This window comes from Lagenorhynchus albirostris, chromosome 16 (genome assembly GCF_949774975.1).
Source record: "Lagenorhynchus albirostris chromosome 16, mLagAlb1.1, whole genome shotgun sequence".
In the NCBI taxonomy this organism is placed as follows: Eukaryota; Metazoa; Chordata; class Mammalia; order Artiodactyla; family Delphinidae; genus Lagenorhynchus; species Lagenorhynchus albirostris.
The window spans coordinates 67,298,890-67,326,876 of NC_083110.1; the positions used below are offsets into that span (position 1 = coordinate 67,298,890).

The following is a 27,987-nucleotide window of genomic DNA, read 5'->3' on the forward strand; positions in this document are numbered from 1 at the left end:
CTCCTAATGGTCTCCACTCCATCTGGTAGGTTTCGTCTCTTGCTCTTTTCCCTCTCCACCCCAGCACACAGGGAGAGCTTATTTGTTGGTTATTTTTCAAGTTGTCCGAAACAGAAATGGTTCCTAAAAGACTCCTCAGTGCATGACCAGGAGATGCTGGCACTGGCCTTGGAGTGGCTGCCCTTCACTCAGCTGACTTGGGCCATGTCCAGACCTTCATAGCTGCTGACGAAGGAAGTGTTACTGGGTGCATTTAATTTCGATGTTGTGATTGCAAAATGATAGCTCACGATACAAGTCTCCCATGAGCCACTAGCTACTGTCTTTCTCTGAAAGTGTCCAGTTGTTTATAGAAATCATTAAACCCGGCTGTTGGGCGTGTTGGCTTCTTTTTCTGTGTTTTTTTCCAGGAGCATTTAGGAAAGCCATATTTTTCTTTCCAAACATACCCATGAAAAAGTTAGAAGCACCTTTTAAAATGTCCTCCCCACAATTAACTGTGGTAAGAAATACTCTTACTATATCACACCCCTTCTTTCTTCACCCATTAAAAAAAAAAAAGGACAAGAAGGAAAACAGAGAGAACTAACTGCTTGGTGGTCCCTGAACTCAAGAGGCGCTAGTGGGCAGCACTTGAACCTTCCTTCTTTTCTTTTAACGCAATTCCTTTTCCTTGATGTTAATGCAAGTTGTGCCTTCCTAAAAGTAATAAAAGGAAATGAAGACACGTTCTAAAATGAAACTTGACTCTAATCCATTCATCGTCTAATACTAGCCTCTTTATCTTTGCTGGTACCTAATCTGGTTAAATGTCCCTGTTGTAGGATTTTAGTGAAAATCCTCTATTGGGAATAGGGTTTTTTGCAATTGGATTACTCTCGGTAAATGGCCCAGTAGTTCGCTTGTTTCAGCTTAAGTTTTTCTTTGTGATCTTGCTGGGCTGAGTTATAGCGTCTCATAGTGGGCCGGGGAGGGGGTGGTGGAGACTGGGGTGGGGGAAGGAGCATAAGATAATTTGGGAAGGTCTGGTCATTGCAACTAGGAAAATCTTTAAAATGGTTTTCTTTTTATTTTTTTCTCCTTCTCTCCATCTAGCAACTCTTCCCAGACGTAAAAATGCCTTGTCCTTTTTTTCTAGAGCTGCCCATTTCTAAAATGCGTACATACCTTTTATTAGCCCAATTCGTCATCATCCAGTTAATCTGTTAGCATTCCCCGCGACTTCCTAATGAGATTCCTGATGAACCCGGGCTGCTGTATGTGCATAAAATATGCAGGTGCTCGCCTGGCAGTGTAGAGCTTTCTGGTAAAGTTCACACTCCCAACCAGACCACGAGTGAGGCTGTTCATCCTGTCCTGGCTGTCTGGAAAGGATTGTAGTTTGCCCACTGGTTCTAAGGGGCCAGGAGGGGTTCAGAGCCTGGGGTGGTGGGATTAGGGCCCTGCCAGGTTTCTTGTAACCAAGGGTTTCCCTAGCCGGTCCCCTGTGAAGCCTGCCTGCCTCCTGAAGGTCCCTCCCCGTGGGCCCTGGGGTAGGAGATTCCCCGCCACCTGCAGGAACACAGTAGGAAGCCAGGCCCAGGGGGGAGGTAAAGACTGAGGCGCACCTACCCAGAGAGCGGAATCACAGCTGTCTGGTATTTTAGTACATGGACCAGGGCGGTGGGCGGAGTTGACTGCATCTTACAAAGTCCAGGTGTGGGAGGGTGTGGGGAGTGGTCAGGGCATCCTGAGGGTCGGGAGTCCTGGGCTGTCGGAACTGGTGTGACGGTGTCCTTCTCTGTTCTTTCCCTCCCCACAGTCGAACAAAGTACCGGTTGTGCAGCACCCTCACCATGTCCACCCTCTCACGCCTCTTATCACATACAGCAATGAACACTTCACGCCGGGAAACCCGCCTCCACACTTACCAGCTGACGTAGACCCCAAAACAGGTAGGCCGAGTGCTTGGGTGCAAAGAGAGTGTGCTGGTCTCAGGGCCACCAGAGGACCCGCTGGGGAGGGATGTTGACTTGGGGACTGGCTGCAGTGGTGGTGGAGAGGCTCTGTTCCTCTCCCGGATATTGACAAGGAAGCCCTTCAGGGAGGCCAGAGCCTGTTGAGGGAGTGGATCTCTCCTCCCCTTTGGAGGAGTCCATCTGCAGCGCTAAGGATCTCTTTAGAGCTCCGGGTACGCCCGCAGGGGCCGTGTGGGGGGCCTGGCTGTGAGTCACTCGGTGATTCTTAGGAGTGGCTTTTATAACTCCAAGAGCCTCAAACAGACTCGGAGGCAGTAATAGTTTTGGAAGCATGTCATGGACGACTCCTCAGCTCCTTGGGAGTGTAAGAGCCCCAACAGCGTGTTTCCCTGAAGCCCCATTTCCTTGGTGGCTAAGGGACTATAGTCACTTGACGATGACTTGGTACAGCCTCGAGGGACCACATCACTGGGTTCTGCATTCTGTTTGCTGATTTCTTCGAGTTCTTCCTCCCCCGAAATATCCTAGCTATTTATCATCAAGCCCGTTTTGCAGATGGGAAGACCCACGTCCAACATGGTTTCCTCATTGCATCACGGAACAACCAATAGGGTCTCAGGCAGAAGATGCCACATCACTCCAGCTTTTATACTTGTCCCTCCTTTCCATCCCACGTGCTGTTTCCCTAAAGAGGAGAGAGGGAGAAGGCGAGGTTACTTATAGCTCCCCTGCAACAAGATATACAACAAGGCGGGGTGGTCTTGGGAGAACAGCTAAGGCCAAGGGTGTATCTTTCTGGCTGGGCGATGCACTGGCTGGGGTTGGTTTCTCTTCCCAGCTAGCTAATTAGAAGGATGGATTCAGAATGGCTATTCCCATGTCACTTTGTCGGAGGGAATTGTTTGGTGTTGAGCTGAGGTAGACTGCCTGTTCAGGCCGCCTTGGCTGCCCCTGAATGAAGCCACACATGAGCTGGCTCTCACCAGCTCTGAGCCCCCTTTGTGCTCGTGGGGGACCCAGCCTGGCGCTTGGCTGGCTGGAGGAGGCTGCCAGCCGGCCCCAGGCTCCACGAGTGAATGGCAGCTTCAACGTCTCATTTAAATAATGGTAGTACAGGGAATAGCTTTTAAATGGTTATCGTAAAGCATATGATTAACGTCTGCGGACTGTTTACTTTTCCTCTGCGAATGTTCTTTCAAGTGTGCGAATGGCTTGGTGTAGGGTCCAAGCCCAGCTAATCTGTTTGGTTTTTGTAATAGAGAGAAAGCAATGTCTGCATGAAAATGTCACCTAGGGAGGCTTAATTTACAGATTAAAAGCTTCCTGAAAGAATTTTTAAAAAAATGAAATAGTTTTCATCCGCGAACACGCAGCTCATGCCCTTCGATACTGTTTTAATTCTGAGGAATTGTTCGTTTTGCTTCCCACGTGAGCTGCGTGGATCTGCTCCTCTGGGTCCAGATTGCTCCCAGCCCTCTTGATTTCTAAGGATTGATTGCAGGATGTGTTCCTGTGGAATTAATAAGTGTGCGGTGGCACAGGCCTTCAGAACTCACTCCTCAGCCCCCGTGGTCCAGCAGTACCCAGTCAGCCGATGGGTTAACTCACGCAGGCAACTTGGTCCTCTAGAAAACCAGGCTCTAGAACTGAGTGGACCAGGCCTCCAACATCTCCTGGTCTGTTCAGTTCAGATTCTGCCTTGGATAAGATGCCAAGGCATTGTGTGAGTGTCTCCTACAGCTCATCTTCAAAGTGGAGTTGGACACATTTAAACAGAATTAACTTTTTTGAAAGAAGGCACGGGTAACTTTTCAAAAGCCATAACTCAAAAAGTATATTAGAAACCAGAGGAGTAACTCATGTAGGTGAGTCATTAGAATTAAAAGGAAGGAGGGAAGGGACAAGTTGTGAGGACAAAGGGATTTAATATTACTTGATCCCCTACTATGTGCCAACCCTTTTAGATTTTTTTTTTTTTTTTTTTTTTTGCGGTACGCGGGCCCCTCACTGTTGTGGCCTCACCCGTTGCGGAGCACAGGCTCCGGATGCGCAGGCTCAGCAGCCATGGCTCACGGGCCCAGCCGCTCCGCGGCACGTGGGATCTTCCCGGACCGGGGCACGAACCCATGTCCCCTGCATCGGCAGGCGGACTCTCAACCACTGCGCCACCAGGGAAGCCCTCTTTTTTTTTTCAATTCAAATAATCATACCAATCACATAAGGCAGAAATACCCAAGCTGGCATTTTCTGAGTTTGTCTGCGTTTAGCCAGTGTAGGATCCATCTAGAGTGAGATAAACTTTTCAAGCTGCGGCAGAGGGATAATGAGATGAAACTTACCCACAAGTTCTTAGGATCAGAATTGTGAAAAGAACCTCATGCTAGGATTACAGAGGCAATGTCTCCCTTTATCCTTTACCTGTTCCCATCACCTGACAGTTTCTCTTTCCTTCTCTCCCTCTCTTGTACCTAAAATTCTGCTTCTTCTCTCAGGAATCCCACGGCCTCCGCACCCTCCAGATATATCTCCGTATTACCCGCTATCGCCCGGCGCTGTAGGACAAATCCCCCATCCGCTAGGATGGTTAGTACCACAGTAAGGAGTTCCATTTTTTAATTTCCTTTTTTGTTTCTCACATGGGCACATGCTTATTATTTATTCTGTGCATGTATGTTTGTGTTCGCAGAAGACAGAGTTGGGGAGGGAGGGCAGTGGGTGGGAGGTCATGGGGAAGTTGCTTGCTGAAGTGCCCTGTGGAAAAGCAGGCAAGTCAGTAGCCATTCAGGTGGATGATGTGAGAAAAAGGCTGTTGATACTTGGCGCTCTGAACCCATGGTCCCCAAAGGCCCTAGGTTCTTCTCTGTGAACAAAGGTACCCTTAAGGTCCTTTGGGAATTGCAGAAGGCTCCGAGGGCTTCTCCCATTGTGAAGCTGATCATGGCTCTTCTGCTGGTGGCAGCCCAAACTGGAGTCCTGTCATTGGATTGAGGCAGCAGGGGAGTGGGTACAGGCACAGCCTAGTTTTGAAATCTGGGGGTGGGAGTGGGGGGTTATAACTCCGCCCCCCATCCCAACCATCACTCCCAAGATTGACAACCACAGTGGAAATTTGTGTCTATTGAGAAGCTCCATGTTATTCAACCAGCATCTCTCTGAGAGTCTTTGCATGTGGAGTGCTTCATCTAATTTTGAGGGGAGCGGGCGGGGCGGCTGGAATCCTCACTCCAGCATGTGGGGCCTTCCTGTCAACCCTAGGTCCTGGCAGTGCCCAGATCATCAAACTGCCTTTTACAATTTGTCTTCCTGTCGCCCGGGCTTGCTTTTATAGACCCGCTAACCTTGCTTAGTTAACTTTAAAAAATGTGTGTTTTAAAAATCACGGTAGAAAGGCCTTTAATGTCGTAAGAATTCTGTGTGTGTATGTTTGTATGCATGTGTGTAATATGTGTTTTATGGTGGTGCGCTTTTGTATATATATTTCTCCACGTTTATCGGTGATCTCTACTCTTTAAAAAACACAGGACAATTTGTTGAATCTTAACAGGAATAATTCCTGGTAAAACTCTCAAGTTTGGGTCTTGGGGAAGACATACTTTTATAGCCTTAAAGAAGATACAGTTTTGGAGGGGTTCACCTCCTCTCCCCCAGTTCTACCCTGATTTCTCTAGCTGAGCATATTCTACACTTTAAAAACAAACAAACAACAAAAAAACCCATCTTGTATTATGCAGTAGCTGCACTAAATACCAGCCCTGGGCCGAGTTTCTGTTGATTTTTTGCTCCTCGGTCTTGTTAGGGAGGGTGGACGTGGATGGGAATGTGTGTCCTATTTCTTCTTCAGTGGGTGGGACCATGCCTCCCAGAGTCCTCAGTCATCACTTGCCCCGTTCAGCTGATGGAGAGAGATTTGAAGGATAGATAAAAAGGAATAGCCAACTCAGACAACCCTCTGTCAGAAAAAGTTGTGTGTCTTTCATGAGGATGCTACTTTGCATGTTGCTGTATTTTTTAATTATTGTAATGAGGTGTGATTGTCTATTGGTTACCCACAATTCTTCTTGGGGACTCTCCCCCCGGTAACTCTTGTCAACACTTGTTAATTTGACAAAAGGCTACAAATTAAGCTCTGTTAATTTAATGTTTTCTCACCGAGATCTAAATACTGAAAGAGGCCCAAAGCGCAACTGAAGTCCTTTGATTCACTGTACTTTATTTTGGTATAAATTTACATTCATTATTGTTTTCCTTTGGATGTGTAGCCCTCAATTAGTGTGATGGCTCCATTAAAGCAAGCGAGACTTCGCCTTTAATTATTACAACAAAACACCTAGTTTCAGCTTGGGGAGAGGGTCTCTATTGACATAAGCAAAGGTTATAAAATTTAATTAGCCATTCCTATCAGATTTATGGTATTCAAATTGTTCTGTGTTTCTTCCCTTTGATCCTTCCTGTACAATCCCCAAGATTTTTGTTCTGAGAAAATGAGAATAAAGCTTACTGTGCAGAGAGAACTTTTCCTTTTTTCTTCTTTTCCTTTTCCCCACCTCCACCCCTGTTTGCATGCTCTCACTGTGTACCCCCTCTTTGTAGGCAAGGTCAGCCAGTGTACCCCATCACGACAGGAGGATTCCGTCACCCCTACCCCACAGCTCTGACTGTCAACGCTTCCATGTCCAGGTGAGTTCCAAGAAAGAGGGCGTTCAACCAAGGCCATGGGTCACTTCTCAGAAAGTTCTCTAGATGCTCCCAGACCATCCAGGGACTGCTGCTACATGTAGTTCTAAGGGTATAAATAAGACCCACAGTCCTAGAAAATACTGAAAAATTGCCCTGAACTTCCCACGTAGATGATGGCAGAATTTCAAGGTTGAATTTCTGAGTCAATATATTTCAAAAAAAAAAAAAAAAAAAAAAAAAAGAAAACTTAAGAAGGCAGGAAGAAGTAATTAGAACGTGTAGAGCTTTTTAAAGTGTTACTTCTCTGTTGCCCTAAACCAGGTAAGAAAGGAAAGGGCTCAGGTAAGTTTATTATTATACAAAGAAGAATTGGAGGAAAGGTTATCAGTCTTTTCAAAGCTCCAGACTCTTAAGCATAATAAGAAAGGACACCCCTACTCCCCCGCCAACCCAAACACACCTCTCTCTGAAGTAGCAGTGTCCAGTAGAAATAGGAGGTGAGCCTTATATAGAGGGAATATATATAGGGAATTTTAAGTTTTCTAGTAGCCACATTTTTTAAAAGGAGGAAAAAAAAACCCAGACAATTCTTTTTCATGATATATTTTATTCAACCTAATAGAGTCAAAATATTATTCATTCTGACATGCTGTCACTGTAAAGCAACTATTAATGAGGTTTTACCTTTTTTGTACTTAGTTTTTTGAAATCTGATGTGTATTTCACGCGTCCACCATATTTCAGTTTGGCCTGGACACAGTTCAGGTGCTTAGTAAGCCACATGCGGCTGGTGGGGACCACGTTGGCCTGTGTAGCTCTAATAGGTTTTTGAAAGTTAAAAAGTCATATGCGTGTGTACATTCACGTATCTTTCAGCATATAAATGTATATATAATACATACACACATACACCTGCATACGTGTACCTAGATCTTTCTAATCCCCATGTTCTCCTTTTCCCCCTTCTAATTAATTCTGACTAATTTTTCAGCAACTGCTAGTTTATTTACAAACCGGTTGGCAGCAGTATGGTTAAGTAGTCGCTAATTGCTCCTAATGATAGTTTTATTTTCTGCTCATCTGATTTTCAGTCAAGTTAATTAAATCGGCGGAGGTTTAGACTTTCCCGATGGGCTGCAACAACTAATCCGTTTTGAGGATGGTACCTAATTAAATCAGCATGAACATGGCAGAGATGCCATCCCCCAGGCTCTTCCCCCAATCTCTGTAGCCAGCATGAGGACCCAAGACCAGAGGCAGGGTTGGAAAGGCAGGCCAACATGCCTCTTTTCCTACTCACAAAACAGTGATTTTGGTGGAGGAAAGAGTAAGAACCACAGTCGTTAAGAAACACCAACTGTAGCATCTCTAACGTTTGTAATTATGCCATGGGTATCATGGAGCTAATAAGATCCATGTCCCATATGTGATAGATCATCTCAATTTCTAAATCCACACCAGTATCGGTTAGGCGGGAAAATGCTTGTGGGTCCTCTTCTCCAGTGAGAAGAGGAAGGTTATCCTCATTAAATAATGTCATCACCACCTCGCAAAGCCTGGGAACGAATAGGGAGCCTCCCAGGAGGAGAGCTGCTTCTGAGCACCTTGTAATCCACAGCTCACCCTCCGAAGCAGCATGCATGGAACGCATTGTTTTTCGTGTTTGTTCCTTCGGTGCGTTCCAGAGGTTAAAAGCGGTGCAGTAATCGTAGGATAGGGATTGAGGTTAAGCTCATCGATTGAATTATCATTAGGAGGTTAGCCAATGATTTCGAGGTGAGCATGGGGTGGAGGGAAGAAAGGGAACAGTGGGAGGGAAGTTTAGGGGGCTTGAGGTGCAGGGGGGAGGCGGCCGATTCCCCAGGTAGGCCTTATGAAAGGTAGCTAGTTAAAAAGAGTATACAGCAAATTAAATACATTATTGTGGTAATGGGGCGACAGAAGTATGGGTCTATTATACGTATGGCAGTTATAGGGAATGTAGGCAGCTTGCCCTGTTCCACAACACCCTTTGATATTCATTCTCTTCAGCAGCGGGGCCAGGGCTTCTCAGAATTAAGTGATGGGTCATTATACTTTAAACACCATGGAGAAGCCTAGATTGGCAATTAAACAGCTCTTGCTGACACTCACTTGTGCCACCCTGTGACCCCCTTTAGATTGAGATGTTGGAGCTCCGGGCCCTCAGCCTGCTAAATTGGCGCAAGGCTCTTCTCCTGACGAGAGCGGCTCTGAAATCCGCCGGCTTCAAAGAGAGAGAGATCATGTATAAACCATAATGTGGGTGCACCGTGGCTCACAAAAAATAAGGCAGGAAGAGATGAAATGGTACAAGTGCAAGGGGGGAAATGAGAGAATAATGGCGAACCTAATGCAGCTCAAAGCAGGCTTGTTGCACAGGAAAATGCAGCCCACCGCCCGCGCCTGAAATCAAGGCCTGCAGATGGTATCCAGTTAACAGAAACGTGTCAGCAGTGAAGGAAAGTGAGAGCGAGGAAGGCAGAAGCCCCTGAGACAGCCAGAAACAAAAGTTAGTTGTCCTTAAGAAGTTAAGGTTCATCATTATATCCTGGCTCGGAGCCATGAAAGCAGATGGGGGGATATAATGAGCGGCTTGGAATTTTTAGGGTGTTTATTGCATTGCATGAGATAGTTGTCTGCAGAAAGGAATTTCTTACGCGAAGGTATGCGTATAGCCCCCCCCCACACACACACACCACACATACATCTCTTCCTCTGCTAAACATTTCTCAGGTATAGGACTATGTATGTAGGTATGTGAACTTCGAAGTGTTTGGTCTTCATGGCTACACCGGAAATCTTTCCCCACCCCAGAATGTACTCAAACTGTGGTGTCTCCCTGTGGTGTTTGGTGTACACACACACACTCACACACACACACAGTGTTTTTATCCCCCCACCGTACACATATTCTCATTCAGCAGGAAGGGAACATATGTATCTGAGGAATGTCAAGCCTTTAAAATTCACAGCAAAAGCTGCTGCTCCGCCCACCGCTTCACCCAAGGGCTTCGAGGAACACATGTTCTTCACTTACGTTTTCTCAGAGGCCTTCAAGCTCTGGGAAGGAACAGGGTGTAACTTGGGAACCCAAGTGCCTCCCAAGGCTTTACTTTTCATTTTTTGGGGGCGTGGGATTGGAAGTTCTTTTTTTTTCTTTCTCTTATTTTCTCGCTCTTTTTCAGGGTTTTTCTTTTCTTTTTCTTGACACCATAAAAGAACTCGCATGGTTCTTATGAAAAAATCATGCCGTTGTTACCAAACTTTGATACTGACTTAAACTGGGAAAGGCAGCCATGGGAGAGGGGCCACATCAGGGTAGAAATTCTGAGTCAAATGTCCAGTCTGCTTCTGGGCCCCCTTCAAAAATCTGCATGATTCATTGATATTTTCTCTGTTGATCAATGCAGAGTCAGTTAGGACTTTAATTTTTCATAATTTTTCAAATGAACATTTGCTGCATTCTTTTGGTAAAATGGAAGCTACTTTCATTTCCAGTCCATATATGAAAAGAACCTTGTAGATAAGTACAGGATCCTTGTGAAATAACTGTCACAGCAAAGTCTCATTAGCACCTCAGTGCCCAGCAGAATTAGCTTCCTAAAGAACAGGTGCTCATTCCCTGGGGGGTACATGGGGTTGTTGTGGTTTGGATTTATTCTGAAAGCAACAGTTGCTTCATCTGGGATCCCCCCTTCACCTGAACTTGAGTGATCTCGCGTGATCTTGCCAGGGCGGAACCTGGGGGCCTCCATTCTGTTTTCTTTGGGGGAATCTCCCCTTGTAGTCCCTCACCCCACTTTTCTCTACAGTAGTATTCGTTCCTTTAAGAGGATGGTTCTTCTAACCCAGAACAAATCATGGTGACTCTAAGCGTATCAGAAAATGCGAGAGCTGTTTGTCGGATCCTGTTGTCAGTTTGCAGATGGACCCGGAGCATTTTAAAATTAGCTCTGTACGTCCTGGCTAGTTTGCATGGTTGAGAAATGCCAATTCACGGCCTAAACTGTGTCTGAAAAAACTTTCCTAAGAATAAACAGTATTAGAGGAAAAAACACAAACTTCTCTTTTCTTTGTTAACAATTCTGATCATCATTTATAAGGCGTTTCAATGCATAGGCAGTGTTTTAAGTAAAAGTAATTTAGGAACCCTAGAATTTTAGAGTGGGAAAGGATGTACAGATCAGAATTCAAAGCTTTGTTTGTGGGTGTGTGTGTAAAATACTGCTTTGAGTCATCTTTGATACAAACTTATTTAAAACGTCCGTGGCCTATGTTGAGAACCAGATAGGAACTATTTGGATGTCCCCCATCTTTCTGCCTCACTCTCTCCCATTCCTGTCAAAGTGATGGGGGGCACAGCAGCAAAAGAGAAATAAAAATATGACTGCACTCCCATCAACAGAATGAGGCCTAATGAGGCCTATGCAGCATTGTCAAAAAATGTGTGTATATTTCAACCGCATTAATATTTTATTTAGCTGTCTATATGCAACAAAAGATTTCACCTTTTATTCTAGTGCTGATTAGGACTTAGGAAATAGTCTTCTTAGATGTCACTAATAATGTCCCCCCAAACCTGTGATCTCCAGCAGGTAGTCCAAGCCTACTTTTCCACCCAAGTATATGGGCTGAACTTGTCTTTTGCTAGAGATGTTAAAAATCGTAATGTCTCATGTCAGTAGCAATAATGAAGGGGGAGATTGGCTTTAATGACATTATAAGAATCATTATGTTTAATTTATTGCTAATTAATGCTGACAGGTTTCATATGCCTTGAGTTGCTTTTATGTGAGTGTTACGTGCTGTTTATTTTTCTTTTTTTTAAATTGTGTGTACACATCCCTCCCCATTCATTCATTTTGATTCTGACAATTTACACAGCTTTCTGTCTTCTAGGTTCCCTCCCCATATGGTCCCACCACATCATACTCTACACACGACCGGCATTCCCCACCCGGCCATAGTCACGCCGACAGTCAAACAGGAATCTTCCCAGAGTGACGTCGGCTCACTCCACAGCGCGTAAGTGTCCTCCTTCCGATCAGTTTCTCTTTTGCTGCGTGTTTAGCCGGTGGCTCCTGGGTGGTGGCGCTCTGTCCAAGGTTGGCTGCGCTGGTGTGACTCCAGGAAGCACCCAGCTTTACAAAGAGGTAGACATGCACCACGTGGGGCTTCACGGCTGGCGCCCACTGCGGGGGAGAGAACACAACTCTTTCTTTGTGTCCTCGGATGGACTGGGATTTGCAACCACTGCCCCATCCCTGACCCCTCTGTGTCCTGCGAGCATGAGAAGACACCAGCTGAGATGGAAACAGCCACAGTGTGCTTTCCCCCTCCAGCTTGGGACAGTTGTATGTTTGTGAGCCTTGAGGAAGTGATAGCAAAATCTCTCACCCCTCCACCCCCCTCCCCAACCTGTTTTTGTGCCATTTTCCAGGATGGAGAAGACCCAAAGTGGGAGTGCGCTTCTCCTTCCAAACTGCTAGGGTGTTGAGGCGGCGAGGAGGTGGGCCTTCTGCTGCCGCCGATTGTTTATTGGGTGGTGTCTGTCTCTTTTGTCTCCATCCAGAAAGCATCAGGACTCCAAAAAGGAAGAAGAAAAGAAGAAGCCCCACATAAAGAAACCTCTTAACGCGTTCATGTTGTATATGAAGGAAATGAGAGCGAAGGTTGTAGCCGAGTGCACGTTGAAAGAAAGTGCGGCCATCAACCAGATCCTGGGCCGAAGGGTAGGCGGCTCCCCCGCTGGGAGAACAGGACGCACTGGGTGGGCTGGCACATGTCCCTGTCCCCACTGCTTTGGAGAGTCCTTGCCCTTTAGCCACTCTGAGTCCTTCCATGGCCAGCGTGGAGCTGGGACCAGCAGCCCCGCACCCGAGTGAGGTTCGGAACGGCCACAGCCTGGTCTTCCCCACCTGCAGAGAGAGCGAGACTAGAACAACGTAGGCAGAAAGTCAGGTTCCGGCTGAGCCCTCCTGTTAGTGCCGGGCCCCTGCAGACTGTCGGCACCTGCAGATGATAGCGTTTCCGCTGGAAGCGCTCTCCATGCCCCAGACACAGCGTGGTTTGTGACGATTCTGCATCTCTCTCTCTCCCCCCACTGTGTCCCCTCCAGTGGCACGCACTGTCCAGAGAAGAGCAAGCGAAATACTACGAGCTGGCCCGGAAGGAGCGACAGCTTCACATGCAGCTGTACCCCGGCTGGTCCGCACGGGATAACTATGTAGGTGGTTGCTTTTTCTCAGGACTAGAGTCTGTAGAGATGTGTTGGTTGTCCATCTGGACAAAGGGAACACAACCTGCCAACACAAGTCAGGCCTCAGTTACCATGCAGTCTGCCCAGTCCTGGGACCGTTAGCATCTTACCTGAGCACCGGATTGGAGGATTTTGTCTGGCTTCCTGTAGGGCTCCCATCAGCGTGGGATAGTTCTTCAAGGAAGAGGGATGAGGCTCGTGTTCTAATGTTCCAGCTCAGGGGACCCTGGGGTCAGTTTAGGGCTGTTCACACCTTCTTGCCCGCGTCTTTGAAGAGACGTGGCTCCAGGTATACACCCAGTGAGGCTTGTGTGCTTCTCAGCAGTGAGGGTGGCCTTGCAGAGAAGACCAGGGGGTAGGGGTCGAGGGAGAGCGTTTACTTCCTCACAGCTGTGTTAGCAGGGCCTTCACCCTTCAGAGGGAAAAATGAAACAGTTGCCTTAGGCTGTGGTACAGTAGACGTTGGAAGCCTAGTTCATCCTGAGAGGGGCATGATGGGAATATCCCTGAAAGTAGCCAGTAGAAGTCATCCTTTGGCAGGATGGATGAAGTGACTCAGGGCCCAGCAGGGTAGGGAGAAAGTGTGTGTGTTGTGCGATGTGTGTGTTCCTGGGCTCTCTTTGTTGGCTGCAGCATTTGCCTAATTTCCTCCCGTGGGTTTTAGAAAACACTGTAGGGTTGTTGTCTTTACTAATCACAGTGATAGCGACACTCAGGGTTCTTCTCTTCCCGTAAACTGGCTCTCGTCTGTTCTTTCTTATTTTGTATTTTGCCCAGGAGCTCAAGTTCTGGGCCAGCTCTCCTCGCTAAATGGATGAAATGTCTCTTATTTTGCCTCATACTTTATTACATGGCATTTGGTTTCAGGAAGTGATTTTTACCATCCGCTCTTTGGGGAAAAACAAAACCTGTCTTAATGCCGGTAGCAGCCTTCTCCTCCCAGTTCTTTCTTGTCAGTGGCACAGAGCCGTGGGTGATTCTTCTACCCATCAGTGCTCCCTGACCTAGCTCTCCCCTGGCCGTCATCCGTGGTGAGGAAACTCTCTGTGTATGTGGCTTGAGATCCATTCATTTATCGCTGATTGTGAACTTACTGTGCACACAGGGTGTGGAGATTCAGAGTTAAATCAGAACTCTCTCAGAACTTACCAGCCATCAGGAAGTCACAGACATCTGCGTGGATATGTGGGTCCTGAGTGAGGGCTGTCTTCTGCTTGCTCTGAGTAACAGTTTTCATCACCTTTCATAGTCTCGTACCTATAAACACACGCTCGCTTCTCTGCTCTTTGCCACGTGGGTGGGGGAGGACCGAGACGCCCGTGTCTCCCTCACTGCTGCCAGCCATATCCCCGTAGGTCCCATGCCTTTAGCTGGTAGCGCTAGACTGTATTTCTCCTGGGAGTTGAAACAGGAATTAGTGCTGGTACCTCTCAGTGGCACATTTGCTCTGCTCAGAACCCTTGTCACTCACAGATGGTCAGGCACAGGGTCTTAACTGCTTGGGACCTTTCCGTTTGTCCTCAGCATGTGTGCAGTGGGGAAGCCTTTCTTCTGGAGCTGAAAGGAAGAGGATAAGAAAGTTAATGCTCTCCCACAGCCTTGCTGCTTGCCCTCACCTGACCTCGAGGTGGAGATTGCCCACAGCAGGCAGGCTCTGCAGCCTCCACATACACAGCAATCTCATTTCAGGACAGCTTGCTCTCCTGGTTTCGGGTCAGAAGTTCTTAGAGTTCATCTCCAGCTTCTCCCTGCTACAGACCCAATTCTTTGAGTAATCTAGAATGGTACCGCAGAGAGGAATTCAGCTACACTATAGGTATCCTATCCCCAGTAGACATTTTGGGTCATAGTAGGGCCTTAACGTACAGCTGTGCAGGGCGTGCACTGCACAACTTTAGAGTATGCCATTTACACTGCGGTCCATGTGTGTGGTGCCCCCTGGAGTTGTGCTGGGTGAAACCTCCACAAAGGCACAAAGCTGACTTTGTGAGAGCTTCGAAAGAATGCTGCCATGGACTTCCCTGGAGTCAGACAAGGTATTGCCCAAGGTTTTTTGTGAAGTGCTTTCTAGGTTTCAGAAGATTCACGAGACGCTTGAAATGACTTTAGCTCAGTTTTACATTTGGATAAGGTTTGGTATAATAGGGGAACCCCTGAAAAGACTTAGAGGTAGATCTAAGATTTGGGGCTCTAGGAGCTTTACCTCTTGTAAGGGGTACTGTCAGATTCCTTTATCAGTGGTTCGTTACACATGAGTTTGAACACACACAGCCCTCCTTTCCTCCCTCCCTCCCTCTCCTTCCTTTCTTCCCCCTCCTTACCTCCCTCCCTCCTCCCCTCCCCCAGGAAATGGTCTGTGGAACAAGAATTAGAGTTAAACTGTTTATAGATTTGATTGTGGTGGGAACTTGTTAGTATTCTTTTTAAACTGACTTGAAATAGAAGCTTCTATAAATTACTTTGGGTACTGTAAAGTTCACAAGGTTCTTGTAGAAAAACTTTTCTCAGCTAATCACCTTATCCCTCTTTCACGTTCCTGCTTTTCCAGCCCAGTGGTGACAGAAGCCTTTATACACTATTTTAGCAAAATAGAGTTGAGTAAAACAGTCACATTTGGGTTGTTGGACTAGGTACGTTCTGGAACACAAGAAGAAACATTTTGGTCCCATGGTGATATCTAACCCGTGGCCTTGTAATAGAAGTTATTGCCTTTCTAGCTCTTCTCCGTAAGGTTAACGAGCTAAATCCCAGGCCATTTGCATATCTTGAGCCCCGAGATAATGGGATGGACGCTTCCCTTGAAATGCATCTCCCACTTCACTACTTAGTGTTTATTTCTTCATGTCCTCTTCCGATTAAAACACAGTCCCGGGCTTTCCTGGTGGCGCAGTGGTTGAGAGTCTGCCTGCCGATGCAGGGGACACGGGTTCGTGTCCCGGTCTGGGAAGATCCCACATGCCGCGGAGCGGCTGGGCCCATAAGCCATGGCCGCTGAGCCTGTGCGTCTGGAGCCTGCGCTCCTCAACGGGAGAGGCCACATCAGTGAGAGGCCCGCATACCGCAAAAAAAAAAAAAAAACACAGTCCCTGTCCTCTAGAAGCCTTTAGTCTAGATGATCATTTCCTCAGCCATGAACATCTTAGTTATGTATCCTAAACAGACAGCTTCCTAGGGGTAGCGGATATTTTCACCTGCCTTTCAGAACATATTGCAGGAGATTGGAGATGGGTGAGGCCTGTATTACAGATGCCCGGGAGGCCCTTGGCTCCCTGGATGCTGACACCACCTGGAGCTGAACTGTTTCTGTGCCCCACTGGAGATTTTCTTTCAGGTTCCTAAATAAACTGAAACTAGACCCTCCTGCCTGTTCCAAGATGGCCAGGTGGTACTTTGCTCCTGACACGGGAGAGACACAGACATGAAGATGGGCCGCTGGGGTTCATGAGAAAGCACACGAACTCCTTTTCTTTTTTTTAACTGGATGCCAAGGAACATGAAATGTTTCCGATGGAAACACTGAACTGAAGGCCCGTAGAGATTTCCCAAGAGGCGCAGGCCCCCAGATCTGAGAGGCTTTCTCTAGAACCGTTGGTTCTCAGCCCTCAGCTGGATCTGAAGCTCAGTGGCATCTCTGCCTTGGGGTTCTCCTTACAGGGCCTTATGGGTTCTCGAGTTTTCTACCAGTGGCTGTTCTTGTCTCTTCTTGAGTTGACGTCAACATACCCTGAGAACTTTTAGGCAAAGGTTAATATTTAGATATTCTGAAACAAATAGATGTCAGACCACCAGTTCCTTTTGTTTGTGACGCTTCGTATATACCAGGCAGCTAATTCCCAGGCAGCTAATTCCTACGGATGGGACTGGAGCTAACGGGGTGAGGGAGAACTAGTTTCAGATCTGGAAGAGGGCGGTTACCTCTACAGAGTTCTTCCCTACTCCCATGCCAAATCCACAGTCGGGAACAGACCGTCAAGATATCAGGGAGGGTCAGATTGGAGAATGTGAATCACTCCATGCGGTGTATCACCCGTAATCCATTGAGAGCCTTCCTCGGAGGGCAAGGCAGTAAATAGGCAGGCAGTGTAGCCTAGCGGGTAAGGGCTGTGGAGCCAAGATCGCCCGGGTTCCCATCGTGTGGCCCCATCATCCGGTAGCTCTGTCATCTCAGCAGAGTGCATGCACTCCTCTGTGCCCCAGTGTCCTTATCTGTACAATTGGAACGATGATCACACCTGGTGTATAGGATTGTGTGAGGATAAATGAGTCACTAGGAATAGCACACTTAGAATCATAGTATGTGATCAGTAAATGGTAGCTGTTATTACTAGGAGTATTATAGTCGTTACGTAAGTGGAAAATGGCGAGCGCTGGATGTTCCCCTTTATGGATGTCCACTCGGCAGTTTGAAAAGCAGCTCAGATGGTTTCTGGCTCTGTTTCACCTCTTTTCTCCCCTTCCGTCGTTAAAACCAAGGCCCACGCTACAGTGCCAAGAAAATCCCATACTGAGGCTTTTATGTTTTGATTCCGAACGAGGACCATTTGGCCTTAAGAAGAGATTTGCGTGGGGCAAGGAGGCTCTCACAGCCATCTCAGTGTTGTTCATTTGTCCCCAGGCTCTTGGGCCACTTCCGCCCTGTTTCTCCACACCTCCCCGAAGCTTCGCCATCCAGTTCTCCCCTCCCCTTTTATGGATACTCGGGGTCAGGTCTGAGGATGGACATAGACGTATCGGGAAAGAGGTCTTTCCTCTCTGCCCCGCTGATCCCTTCTCTTCTGCTGGGCGCGCGTTCCTTCAGCTGGAGCACAGTTGAAGGGCGCTTGGATTAAAGGGGGGTGGGGGGTGGGAAAACACTCAGGAGCCGGTGCGGATGGAGGTGGCAGCCAGTGCCTCTCCTCCTGCCTCCCTTCCAGGTGAGCCCAGGCGCCCTCCTCCCATCTGCTTCCTGAAATAATTCCCTGTGTTTCATCTGTTCATCATCTAGGGGAAGAAGAAGAAGAGGAAAAGGGACAAGCAGCCCGGGGAGACCAATGGTAAGTTTGAATAAGCAGGATGGAGAAAGGGAGCGGTACTCTGAGGACCACTCTTTTATGTCAGGCTTCTATCTGGGGGAGGCAGGAGAAATTCAAGGCCAGGACATTGTTGCGGGGGCGGGGGGGACCCGTCTTAGCCAGCCTTTTTGTTTATGCATTTTAATTAATTGCTTCATGACTGCCCTTTTAAAGCTAGTAACATTCATTGTTGCATGAAAAGCACATTGTTAAGTCTAGTGGAATGTGTTTTAAAATAACTGCAGAGCCTGTAAGTGGAGAGCGGTAGGCATGCCTAGGCGGGGATTTATACACTCTGCTTATTCTGTATGTGTCTGAGTAGGGAGAAGGAGGGGGCTAGGGGAGCAGAAGGGGTGTGTGCGAGTGTTTGATATTAACTGGGCCGTTCCTGAATGTTCTGATGCATGCCTTTACAGTGGTCAATTGCACCCAATTTAAATTAAGGAGGTTTGTCATTCTCTAGAAGAAATTAGAAATACTGCATAGGCAATCTCAGAGGTCCCTTCGAGAAGGCCAGGCTTTTACAAACAACGACAAAAACATTTTGAAGGCTTTGTATAATTTGTTCTTTTTTTTCAGAACACAGCGAATGTTTCCTAAATCCTTGCCTTTCACTTCCTCCGATTACAGGTGCTAATGTCATTTTGAGTCATTAAAATAGTTGATAAACTGTTTTTTTAATTTTTCTTGCCATTATAGTTTTATTAACATGAAACACGTATGACCTTTGAACATTCTTTAAAATGACCATCTACACGGTTTCGTATGTTTCGGTAGATTTTTTTTTCAGTTGCTTTTGTTGTTTTTTTGAATTTAATTTAACTTCTGCTTTGTTTATTTATTTTTCCCGTAACAGTTGTTTAAGCCATGATGACAGTGATTTAGAGTTGAACTAACTGTGCAAATTGAATATGCAGTATTTCTTTAAAAGAGACTGGTAAAAAAAAACAAAAAAAACAGAAACCAACAACAACAACAAAATGGAAGGAATTCAGTAATAAACCTCCTTAATCTAATGGCATTTTTTCATCGCTCCCACTAAGTTTTCTCACGCAAGCATGCATCCGCAGTATGATTATTTTTTCCTTTGCTTTTTTTTATTTTAGTTTTCTTTCCTTCCTTTTGCTTTTCTGCTCATAACTTGCAAATCCACTAGCATTTCACTGACTGTACCTGCTTAAATGCTGCTGTGAGCTTCCAACTAACTCTTAACAGCTCATTCACACAGCCTGTTGACCTTTATCTGTTCCTCTCTTAATATTAATGAAAATAGATTTACAAAAAGAAAATACGAACATTCCAAAAGCTGCAATATCCCAGTACCACAACCCCTTTCTTTCTTTATTTCTTTCTGTTTTGTTTCGTTTTGTTCTGTTTTTATTTGTAGTTTTTTTTTTCTTTTTTAAACTGTTGTACTCTGAGAAGAAAAAAGCATGTGACAAACTTAATTCCCTCCTTTGCTTTATTTTCTTCTTTAAGAAAAACAAATTGAGAGAGAGAGAGAGAAAAAAAACCAAAAAGCAGAACCAAAAGAGGAAAAACATTTAAAACTTAGTTCTTCAGTATCTAACTTCCCTTTATCAGTTCAAACCAAATCGGAGAGACAGTCCTTAAAGAAGGGATACTGCAGCTTTATTTGCAACAGCTAATTTCACAAGTTGAATAAGAATGTGATTTTTTTACCTTTTTTTTTAATTAAAGAAAGTTAAAAACGAAAGTCAATATTATGTAATTAGTAACCAGGTCATTGATTTATTCCCTTTTTTATTTTTATTTTTTTCTTATTTGTATCTTTCTCTTCCCCCCTCCTCTCTCCTTCCCTCCCTCTCCCTCCCTCCCTCCCTCTCTCTCTCTCTCTCTCTCTCTCTCTCTTCCTCTTCTCTCCTCTCCCTCTCCCTCTCCCTCTCTCCCATGTCCTCCTCTTCCGCTCGCTTCTCTCTTGAACTCATTCAGACCTGAGCGCTCCTAAGAAATGCCGAGCGCGCTTTGGCCTTGATCAACAGAATAACTGGTGCGGCCCTTGCAGGTGTGTATAGATTTCCCAGATTCGCTGTGCTGGTTTGCAGCTGGTCTATTTGGTCCTTTCCCCCCTTCTCTGGCCTGTTGCTTTGTAGCTCTGTGTGTGGATCTTAGGAGACAGGAGGGCGCGGGACACTGCTCTGTGAGGGACGTGCTTGTCCTCCTCGCTGCTGCTAGCCAAAATGCCACTGTAAAACAGCATCATTCGTGCCTCCTCGGGTCAGCGACAGCAAACCCCAGCGCGCCCCCTCCCAGGGAATGTTGCCTGCCAGCCCCTTCCTCCCGACAGCCCAGGATGGGGGCTCAGTGACATCCATCGTAAGCCTGGCCTAGGTAGAAGCAAATAACGTCACCTTTTCCCCTCCTCTTCTCTCTCTGTTTTTATTTTTTCCTTGTTGTTTTTTGGTTTCTGGTTGTTGTTTTTTTCTTTGTGTTTTATCGTTTTATTTTATTTTTTTTCTTTTGATGCATAGAAGTCCTTTCCTTTCATGTCCTTGGTGAGGGAAGACAGTCAAATAGAACCGAGATGATAGCGAAGACAAGTCAGCTGTAGCTGAGATTTCACATCCAACTGAGCACGACCCACCATTGTGTTGTATTTTTTGTGTTTACCTTATGCTAACAGATGCAAATACTCCAAAGAAGTGTCGGGCACTGTTCGGGCTTGACCGACAGACTTTATGGTGCAAACCGTGCAGGTATATTCCCTACTGCGAGGCCTTTGGGAAAAATCAAAGCATTCTGTCCTTCTGGTACCTTAGTGTGTCAATATATTTTGACCTCATTCCTATCTACTTCCCCGCTGGTATCAATGACTAATGATCCTCATTCTTCAAAATTTCCTTGCTAATTTTATGCCGTGTCCTCTCCCTACTTTTCTCTTTCTCTCTTTCCCCTGCTCTTACAAATAACATATCCCTGGTGGTAGGACCTAGACCACAGCCCTCACAGACCAGGACGGGCACTTATCCTTTTGCTTTGAAAGCCAGCATTCTGGAACTGGCCCGGCCCTGTCAGTGCTTCCGTGGCATGTCTGCAGGACAGAGAGAGCGCCACCATGTCCCGAGGTTTCAATGAGCTCAAATTGGCAGCAGTAGCATTCCCATGCACTTGGAGTCCAGGCACTTGGAGAAGGGCTCTGGGGCAGGCTTTTTTTGGTTTCGTTTTGTTTTTTTGTTTGTTTTCTGTTTCAAAACCACGTCTCTGGACAGAGGAGCTTGGTTAGCTGACATTGTTTTACAGTGCTGAAAAGAAGCGTGGCATTGAACGGCATGCACCAGCTGCAGGGCTGCAAGCAGTGAGTCGTGCAGTCACGTACTGCAGTGCTGGTAGCCTGCAGAATGAAAAATATATATCTGTACATGTATTTAGAGAGACAGAGAGAGCACTGGTTCCAAAGTGAATCAGGAGAGTCCAAATTAAACGCCTATGTTCCACCTGCAGGTTCCATCCAACTTGTAATTTCAGGGAAGGTGAAGGTGTAGGTACTTCCTTCTTGGTGGAGGGATACCAACTAGTTCCTGTCTCATTTCCTTTCCTTTAATGACCACCTTTGGTTAAATTTGTTGTTTCTTTGTTCTGATACAAGCAGTCTTTGAATTTGGAATATTATGATGGTAGGTATCTCAACACCCAAACACGCTCCCCTGTCTGTAGTGCCTCCCTTGTCACGTGTCCCTCTCCTCCACGCCCTGCCATGTGTTCCGTGTTTAGACGTTAGCTCAGATGTCCATTCCATTACGTGCATGCCCACCAGTCTCCTGTGTCTCTTCCCCTCCCCTGACGCCTGACGAGACATGGGCGAAGTGCTTCGCGTTGAGCAAGCGTTGAGGGGAGAGAGGGCCCGAGAGTCTGTCTTGACAGAGGCTGCCCTCCACAGGCGACCCTCATGCCCATTGATGGAGGACCGGGGGGCCTTGGGTGCATGTCCAGCAAGAGAGGGACCCCCCCCATTCTATGAGTTGACCGTGCCCACGGAGGTGACAGGTGGCCTTGCCACGCAGTCCCGGGGTCTTGTCTGTGCAACAGAAAAGTTTCACGATGCAGTTGGTGGAGGGTGTTAGGCATTTCATTAGGGCTGGCCTGGAAGATGGGAACTCTGCCGACCCTATCTAGGCGGTGAATTTGTGTCAGATTTTTCTTTGCGCTGAGTGGGAAGTTAATTAGCTACGGAATCCTGCTCTGAGACGCCTGCCGCGGTGAAGGGTTAGCTGATTGCAATGCCCACTCCTAAGGGAGGGTTTCTCACGCTCTGTAGAAACACATGGCCGACACCATCATGCGCCCCTCGCAATGTGCTTTGTTGCCTGGTTTGTGTATTTTATTTTGTGGGAGGCGAGTGGTGGCTTACGAGTCCCTTTTTCTGCTTTGGAAGCAGGTAACTGCAAGTTAGACTTGGCACTTTGGGGGATGAAAGTTAATCATGACCAACATTGACCAGACAGACAGTCCTTTCTCACACCCAGCTGCACCTTGCTTAAAGCGGAGTGTGGAATCTTCTTCAGAAACGAGAATTTTCATGACATTTTCACAGAACAAAAACAAACCACCCCAAGCCTTCGGAGCTGCTTCATCAACATGGTTCTCTACAGTGCAGCTTGGGGGCGGGGCGGGGGGGCAGCTGTCAGTGTGGCAGCGCAGGTGCTCAGAGGTCCTTCCTCTCTCCTTAGCACCATCCTTCCTCTTTCCCGCCTCAGCGCCCTTAGACCTTCCGTGGTGGCCCTTCTTCCTCTGTTGGGGATATCGTTTCGTACTCTGAAAGCTTTAGCACATGCGTTTCTGCTCCTTTAAGTGCCTAATTCCAAAATAGGGTCAGGAAGAGCTCTTACTTTCCTTTCAGAGTGAATCCATAAGAAGCTAAAAATGGATTTTTAAGGGGCCACCCCTTGCTGGGAGAAGGAGCGTAGGTGGGGGAGGGTAAGAGAATGGGGTTTGTCCCTTTTTTCCTCAATGTTTCTTCTTGACTTTGCCAGGATCTAGCTTGATGCTAAATCAGTAAGTGCTTAAAAAAAAAAGAAGTTGCAAAACGAGGCATTTTCTGGCCTGTCCGAAATGGACGTGTTCCACTGCCGTCTGCTCCGCCACCTCTTAGAAGGAGCGGTCGCCCTGTCAACATAGTCTTCGTGTCCCGTGTTCAGATGCCCCCACTCATCCCCACGACCACGGAAACTTCCTATCATGAGGAGGGCAGGAGGGGGGAGGGGCGCACCAGAAACGCTCCTAGCCAATCAGGGCTCCTCACTCCCTGCGCAGGGTTTCTAATTTTATTTGACATTTGAGGACATTTTAACAAGATTCTGTTTTGAGCCCACCAAGTTGCTTTTCCCATCTTTTTCACTCTGCCCTAATATAGCATGGAACGCTGCTGGATGTCATTCCCTTGTTTCCTGTTATTTTTTCCCCCTCTTTCTCTCATTTGTCCCTGTCCTCTCTCCCATTTGTCCCTGTTGCTTTCTCAGTTTTGCTTATGCCCCCCACCCCACCCCCTTTCTTCTCCCGTTTTTAAAATGCATGGACATAGTTTTTTGAGCATGTTTTGATCTGCAGGCTAAGGTGGTTTAAAACTCTGAGAGGCTTAATTATTTGTCTTGAGTTTCTGGGACGGGAGCAGAACCCACAGTCTATTTCAGTCTATCCCAGAGGAGAAAAAGGAACCTTGTCAAATTGAAGGTGAAGGGGGGCGCTGCCCTTGCTTTCCTAGAGTTCCTTTGGACCCAGAGCAGGGATGGATAGACCCTGAGGCCACCAGTCCAGTGGGTCTTGGCCTCTGGGAGTCAGGAAGGGCTGAGCATGTGCCCTTTCACACACACCCCCTCCTGCCATCTTGCGGAGTCCACAGCCCACGCACCGAGGGGCATCATCAGACAGCTCTGGGGCACAGAACCAAGGAGGAACTCATTACACCCACTTCCTTTCAAAGGCCAGTGACATCTGACAGTGGTTGCCTTCAACCAGGCAGCATCTTAGTTGCTTTCCCATGACCGGAAGCCAGCCGGCGCTTACAGACAGAGCGTTATCAGCTGTAGTTCTGACTGTATTCTCCTTAGATCAGCACATTCCCTGTATCTGCATTACTTTTATAGCACGTGTGGGGTTGATCGCCAGGATCACTCTTCCTACCAAATATTATCCCATCAGACTGGGATGAATAATAGGAGAAGCTTTGAGGTCACACGCTTAATGTCTTGAATGGATGTCCCCAACTTTAGATGATAAGCAAGAGAGGCTCTGAAATTCTCATTCCTATTTCTTACATAAACAGGAAATGGAGAGGGGAGATTCTCGTTTTGGTGCAGGGCAAAATTAGTCTTTCTGGTTTAAACCCTAATCCTGACGACCCCCATTCAACAAGGTCCATGCTGTGATTCCCTGGTACTTCTTCTTTGTCATCACTTCCTTGTGACAGGCTGTACCCTCCATTCACTGGCCCCGGCATGTGGACCAGGGCAGGATGCCCCTCCGTCCCATCCTCACTGTCTCTCCTTCTAGCCTTCTCACTATGGGGTGGGGGAGGGGAAGACCCCAAATCTTAAAAAAAAAAAAATCAAGTTTGAATCATAATTTAATCCACAACCTGCAGGCCATACAACCAGTTATTCTCGTTCCTTTGGATCATTTTCTGTTTTTCTTATTCTTCCCCCTCCCCCACCTTTGTTTATCCTCTTCTACCTGTTTTTTGGTGGTTTTTTTGTTTTGGTTTTTTATTTTTTGTTTTTGTTTTCTTTTTGAGTTTATTTGGTTTTCTTTTCGTTCCCCCACCCCTCCCCCCCCAACCCCACCCCGATTCTGACCTCTCTTGATTTGGTGTGGTTCTTAACAGACAAGCCCAAAAACTCTCTGGGCGCCAGCAGCCTCTGGTGGTGGTGGTGGTGGTGGTGGTGGTGGTGGTGATGGTGGTGGTGATGGTGGTAATGGTGGTGATGGTGACGGGTTAAAACCTTTAAGCCTCTTGCTAGCACTGCCTTCAGCTCTGTGGGCTCAACAGTCAGCATTTTGAGAGTTTCAGATTGATACGAGGCGCCTGGGGTGGGAGCTCTGTCTTTTTCTTTCTCTCTCACACACACACACTCACACTCACACTCACACACACTCCATTGGCGGGGTAGGGATGGTAGTGGTGGAAATGGAGGAGGGTGGTTATGATGGGGAGTGAGGGCGTGTCTAAGCCAAAAGAGCAATAACAAACTTTTGAGTTCATCTCAGTTTGCACCTAGCCACCTTCTGGCAAATCTGTGCCGCCGCCTACAGGTGGTACCCTTTCGCTTGCTGGCTTATATTTGGGCACGGGTGGGGCGCTGGGTATTTAGTGGGGGCAGGGGAAGCAGCTAGGTAGGGAGTTCTGTGGTCTGACATGCTTGGTTTGCTGGAGCAGGCTTAGCTCAGTGAGCGCGGCACCCCAGCGTGACTGTAATCGTCCCCTGGCCGCTGGGTGTGCCTCCGCAGGGCATCCGCTAGGTGACGTCACCTCGGCTCTGAGCATTAGAGAACTCTCTCCCGCGGCATCTTTGCCCTTTATTCACAGATAACTCTCTTCCCCTGTTTCTAGGAGAAAAAAAAAGTGCGTTCGCTACATACAAGGTGAAGGCAGCTGCCTCAGTCCACCCTCTTCAGATGGAAGCTTACTAGACTCGCCTCCTTCCTCCCCCAACCTGCTAGGCTCCCCTCCCCAAGACGCCAAGTCACAGACTGAGCAGACCCAGCCTCTCTCGCTGTCCCTGAAGCCCGATCCCCTGGCCCACCTGCCCATGATGCCTCCGCCGCCCGCCCTTCTGCTTGCCGAGGCCGCCCACGGCAAGGCCCCCGCCCTCTGTGCCAACGGGGCCCTGGACCTGCCTCCCGCCATCCCTCCCTCATCCCTGGCGCAGCCGTCGACATCTTCCTTACATTCCCACGGCTCTCTGGCCGGGACGCAGCCGCAGCCGCTCTCCCTCGTCACCAAGTCTTTAGAATAGCTTTACCTTCCTCAGCTCCGGTTGCTCTTTTGTGGAGTGTTGCGTTCTGCTTTTCTTTATTTCCCGCGCCCCCTTCTGCCAGGTTTTTGTTTTGTCCTCTTTTCCGTTTGTGCCACGTGGCTACATTAGTTAATGTTTATCGAGTTCATTGGTCAATATTTGACCCATTCTTATTTCAATTTCTCCTTTTAAATATGTAGATGAGAGAAGAACCTCATGATTCTACCAAAATTTTTATCAACAGCTGTTTAAAGTCTTTGTAGCGTTTAAAAAATATATATATATACATAACTGTTATGTAGTTCGGATAGCTTAGTTTTAAAAGACTGATTAAAAAACAAAAAGGAAAAAAAAGAAGCAATTTTGAAGCAGCCCTCCAAAAGGAGTTGGTTCTGTATTATTTGTATTAAATACGAGCTTGCGAACCAATCATTTTCCATCTGGTTTTTAAACCATAAGGGCACAATGAATGCAGTGCCATTTACCTTTTTTTTTTTCCTGTGTGAAACAACTTTTATTGTGATGTTACTTGTTATTGTTTAAATGTACAGAAACAAAGGGTTAAAATGTGTTAATATACCTTGTTCCATGGTGTTGTTCTTTTGGGGGGAGGGGGATGCTATTCAACAATTAATGGAATCACAACGCTGTTGGACCAGTAGTATTTATTGCTTTAGAGGTTGCTTGTCAAACCTGTACGTTGTCCCTTTTAAAATATGTTTTCCTTTTTCTTGAAACTGTATAAAGTTTTTTTCCCCTTAGCATAAGCATCTTATATATAACAACTCATTTGTACAAGGTTTTTAAGTTTATATATAAAATGTGTATATATATATTTTTTGTTTCCCTTTTGGACTTTTTTTTTTTTTTTTTTTGCCGTATGAAACCCAGATGCCGCCAAATGGACATTAATAGTTGCATTAAAGGATCAGTAGCATTAACAAAAGTTGCTTTAAAAGCCATTATGTAAAACAAGACTTGAAAATTAGTGAGGGAATTTTAGCGACGCTGTACGAGCAACAGTGGAAATTGTCCCGTTTCCCCTGTGAACTCGCAGGCGAGCGCCCTGCACCCTGAGGACATGGACTGACCGTGTGCAAAACTTTATGTGCCAAAATTCTCAGTGACTTTAGCTTTCTCTCTCTTTTTGATGCTGTAATTTTTGTTCATCATGTTTTGCTGTGATGTTACATAGGTAGATTTGTATGTAGTTTTAATGTCACCTATAACAAGATGTGTTTGGTAGCAGATTGTCCAGAAAGCATTTTAAATGAAGAGGTATAAACCCTTAAGGGCCAAAAATTCTGTATATTAGATTACTCTTAAAGGAAAAACCAGCTGCCGCTTTTATGTACACGTATGACATACAAGTAGGTAGCAAACTTTAAAAATAAAAAAAACCTAGGCATGTTGATGTTACAAAATGCTGTATAAAGCTGAAACCTGTTCATTCAGTGCCATTGTAGTTGACATGAAGCGATTGTAAAACTGTCTCCGATTTTTCTCTGGTTTATTAAAATGCTAACTATAACATTTTTTGTGAATACTTTGAATGTTTCCTAACAGTTGTGATGTTACTGTTCCGTTTTATGCTCTTATTCCAATTTCATTTTTAATGGTTTGGAAGCCATTTTTGTAATGAATAAATGTTCATGCTGTACAGTATCTGTAGCATGCCGTTCTGGATTAATAAAAGCAACTTAGTGCAGATAAAGGCTGGTCACTTGTTTCTGTAGTTTGGCTTTTATTTCTGGGGAAGCTGGATCCGCCTTAACCAAGAGAAACGTGTTCCAAGCTGGAACTTGAGACCCCGTGGTTGGTATGGGTGGTGGGTGGTGACTTGGATACCAGAAAGGGGCCTTGAACTCTTATGAGGGGTTGCTTTCCACCTGCCCCCCGCCCCCATTCTTAATGTCCGTTTGCCACACTTTATGTACCTGGTTAGTTCATTTCTGAAAGCAAATATCACTCTTCTGGCTGTAAGACTGTCACTCGGATGTATCTCAGTCGGCCCTCTCAGAGTATCAAGCAGAAATGATTTCATTCCAGTT

General features: G+C 46.6%; 1 protein-coding gene across 23 annotated transcripts in view; it reads left to right on the forward strand.

Annotated features, from left to right (window-relative positions):
- TCF7L2 (transcription factor 7 like 2) overlaps positions 1 to 27,650 on the forward strand; it is a 197,061-nt gene extending 169,411 nt beyond the window's left edge. For 2 of the 23 annotated variants that reach the window (XM_060125471.1, XM_060125477.1), the window contains 10 exons: positions 1,802 to 1,934; positions 4,451 to 4,553; positions 6,549 to 6,635; positions 11,541 to 11,681; positions 12,229 to 12,388; positions 12,775 to 12,882; positions 17,900 to 17,948; positions 18,546 to 18,596; positions 19,920 to 19,992; positions 25,531 to 27,650. In XM_060125471.1, the coding sequence (XP_059981454.1) occupies positions 1,802 to 1,934; positions 4,451 to 4,553; positions 6,549 to 6,635; positions 11,541 to 11,681; positions 12,229 to 12,388; positions 12,775 to 12,882; positions 17,900 to 17,948; positions 18,546 to 18,596; positions 19,920 to 19,992; positions 25,531 to 25,936 (1,311 nt within the window). In that variant the 3' untranslated portion in view covers positions 25,937 to 27,650. Of the gene's footprint in view, positions 1 to 1,801; positions 1,935 to 4,450; positions 4,554 to 6,548; positions 6,636 to 11,540; positions 11,682 to 12,228; positions 12,389 to 12,774; positions 12,883 to 17,899; positions 17,953 to 18,545; positions 18,597 to 19,919; positions 19,993 to 20,610; positions 20,684 to 25,530 lie in introns of all 23 variants that reach the window. The other 21 variants (XM_060125473.1, XM_060125478.1, XM_060125474.1 and 18 more) reach the window with 16 other exon arrangements.
- Positions 27,651 to 27,987: the final 337 nt, after the last annotated feature.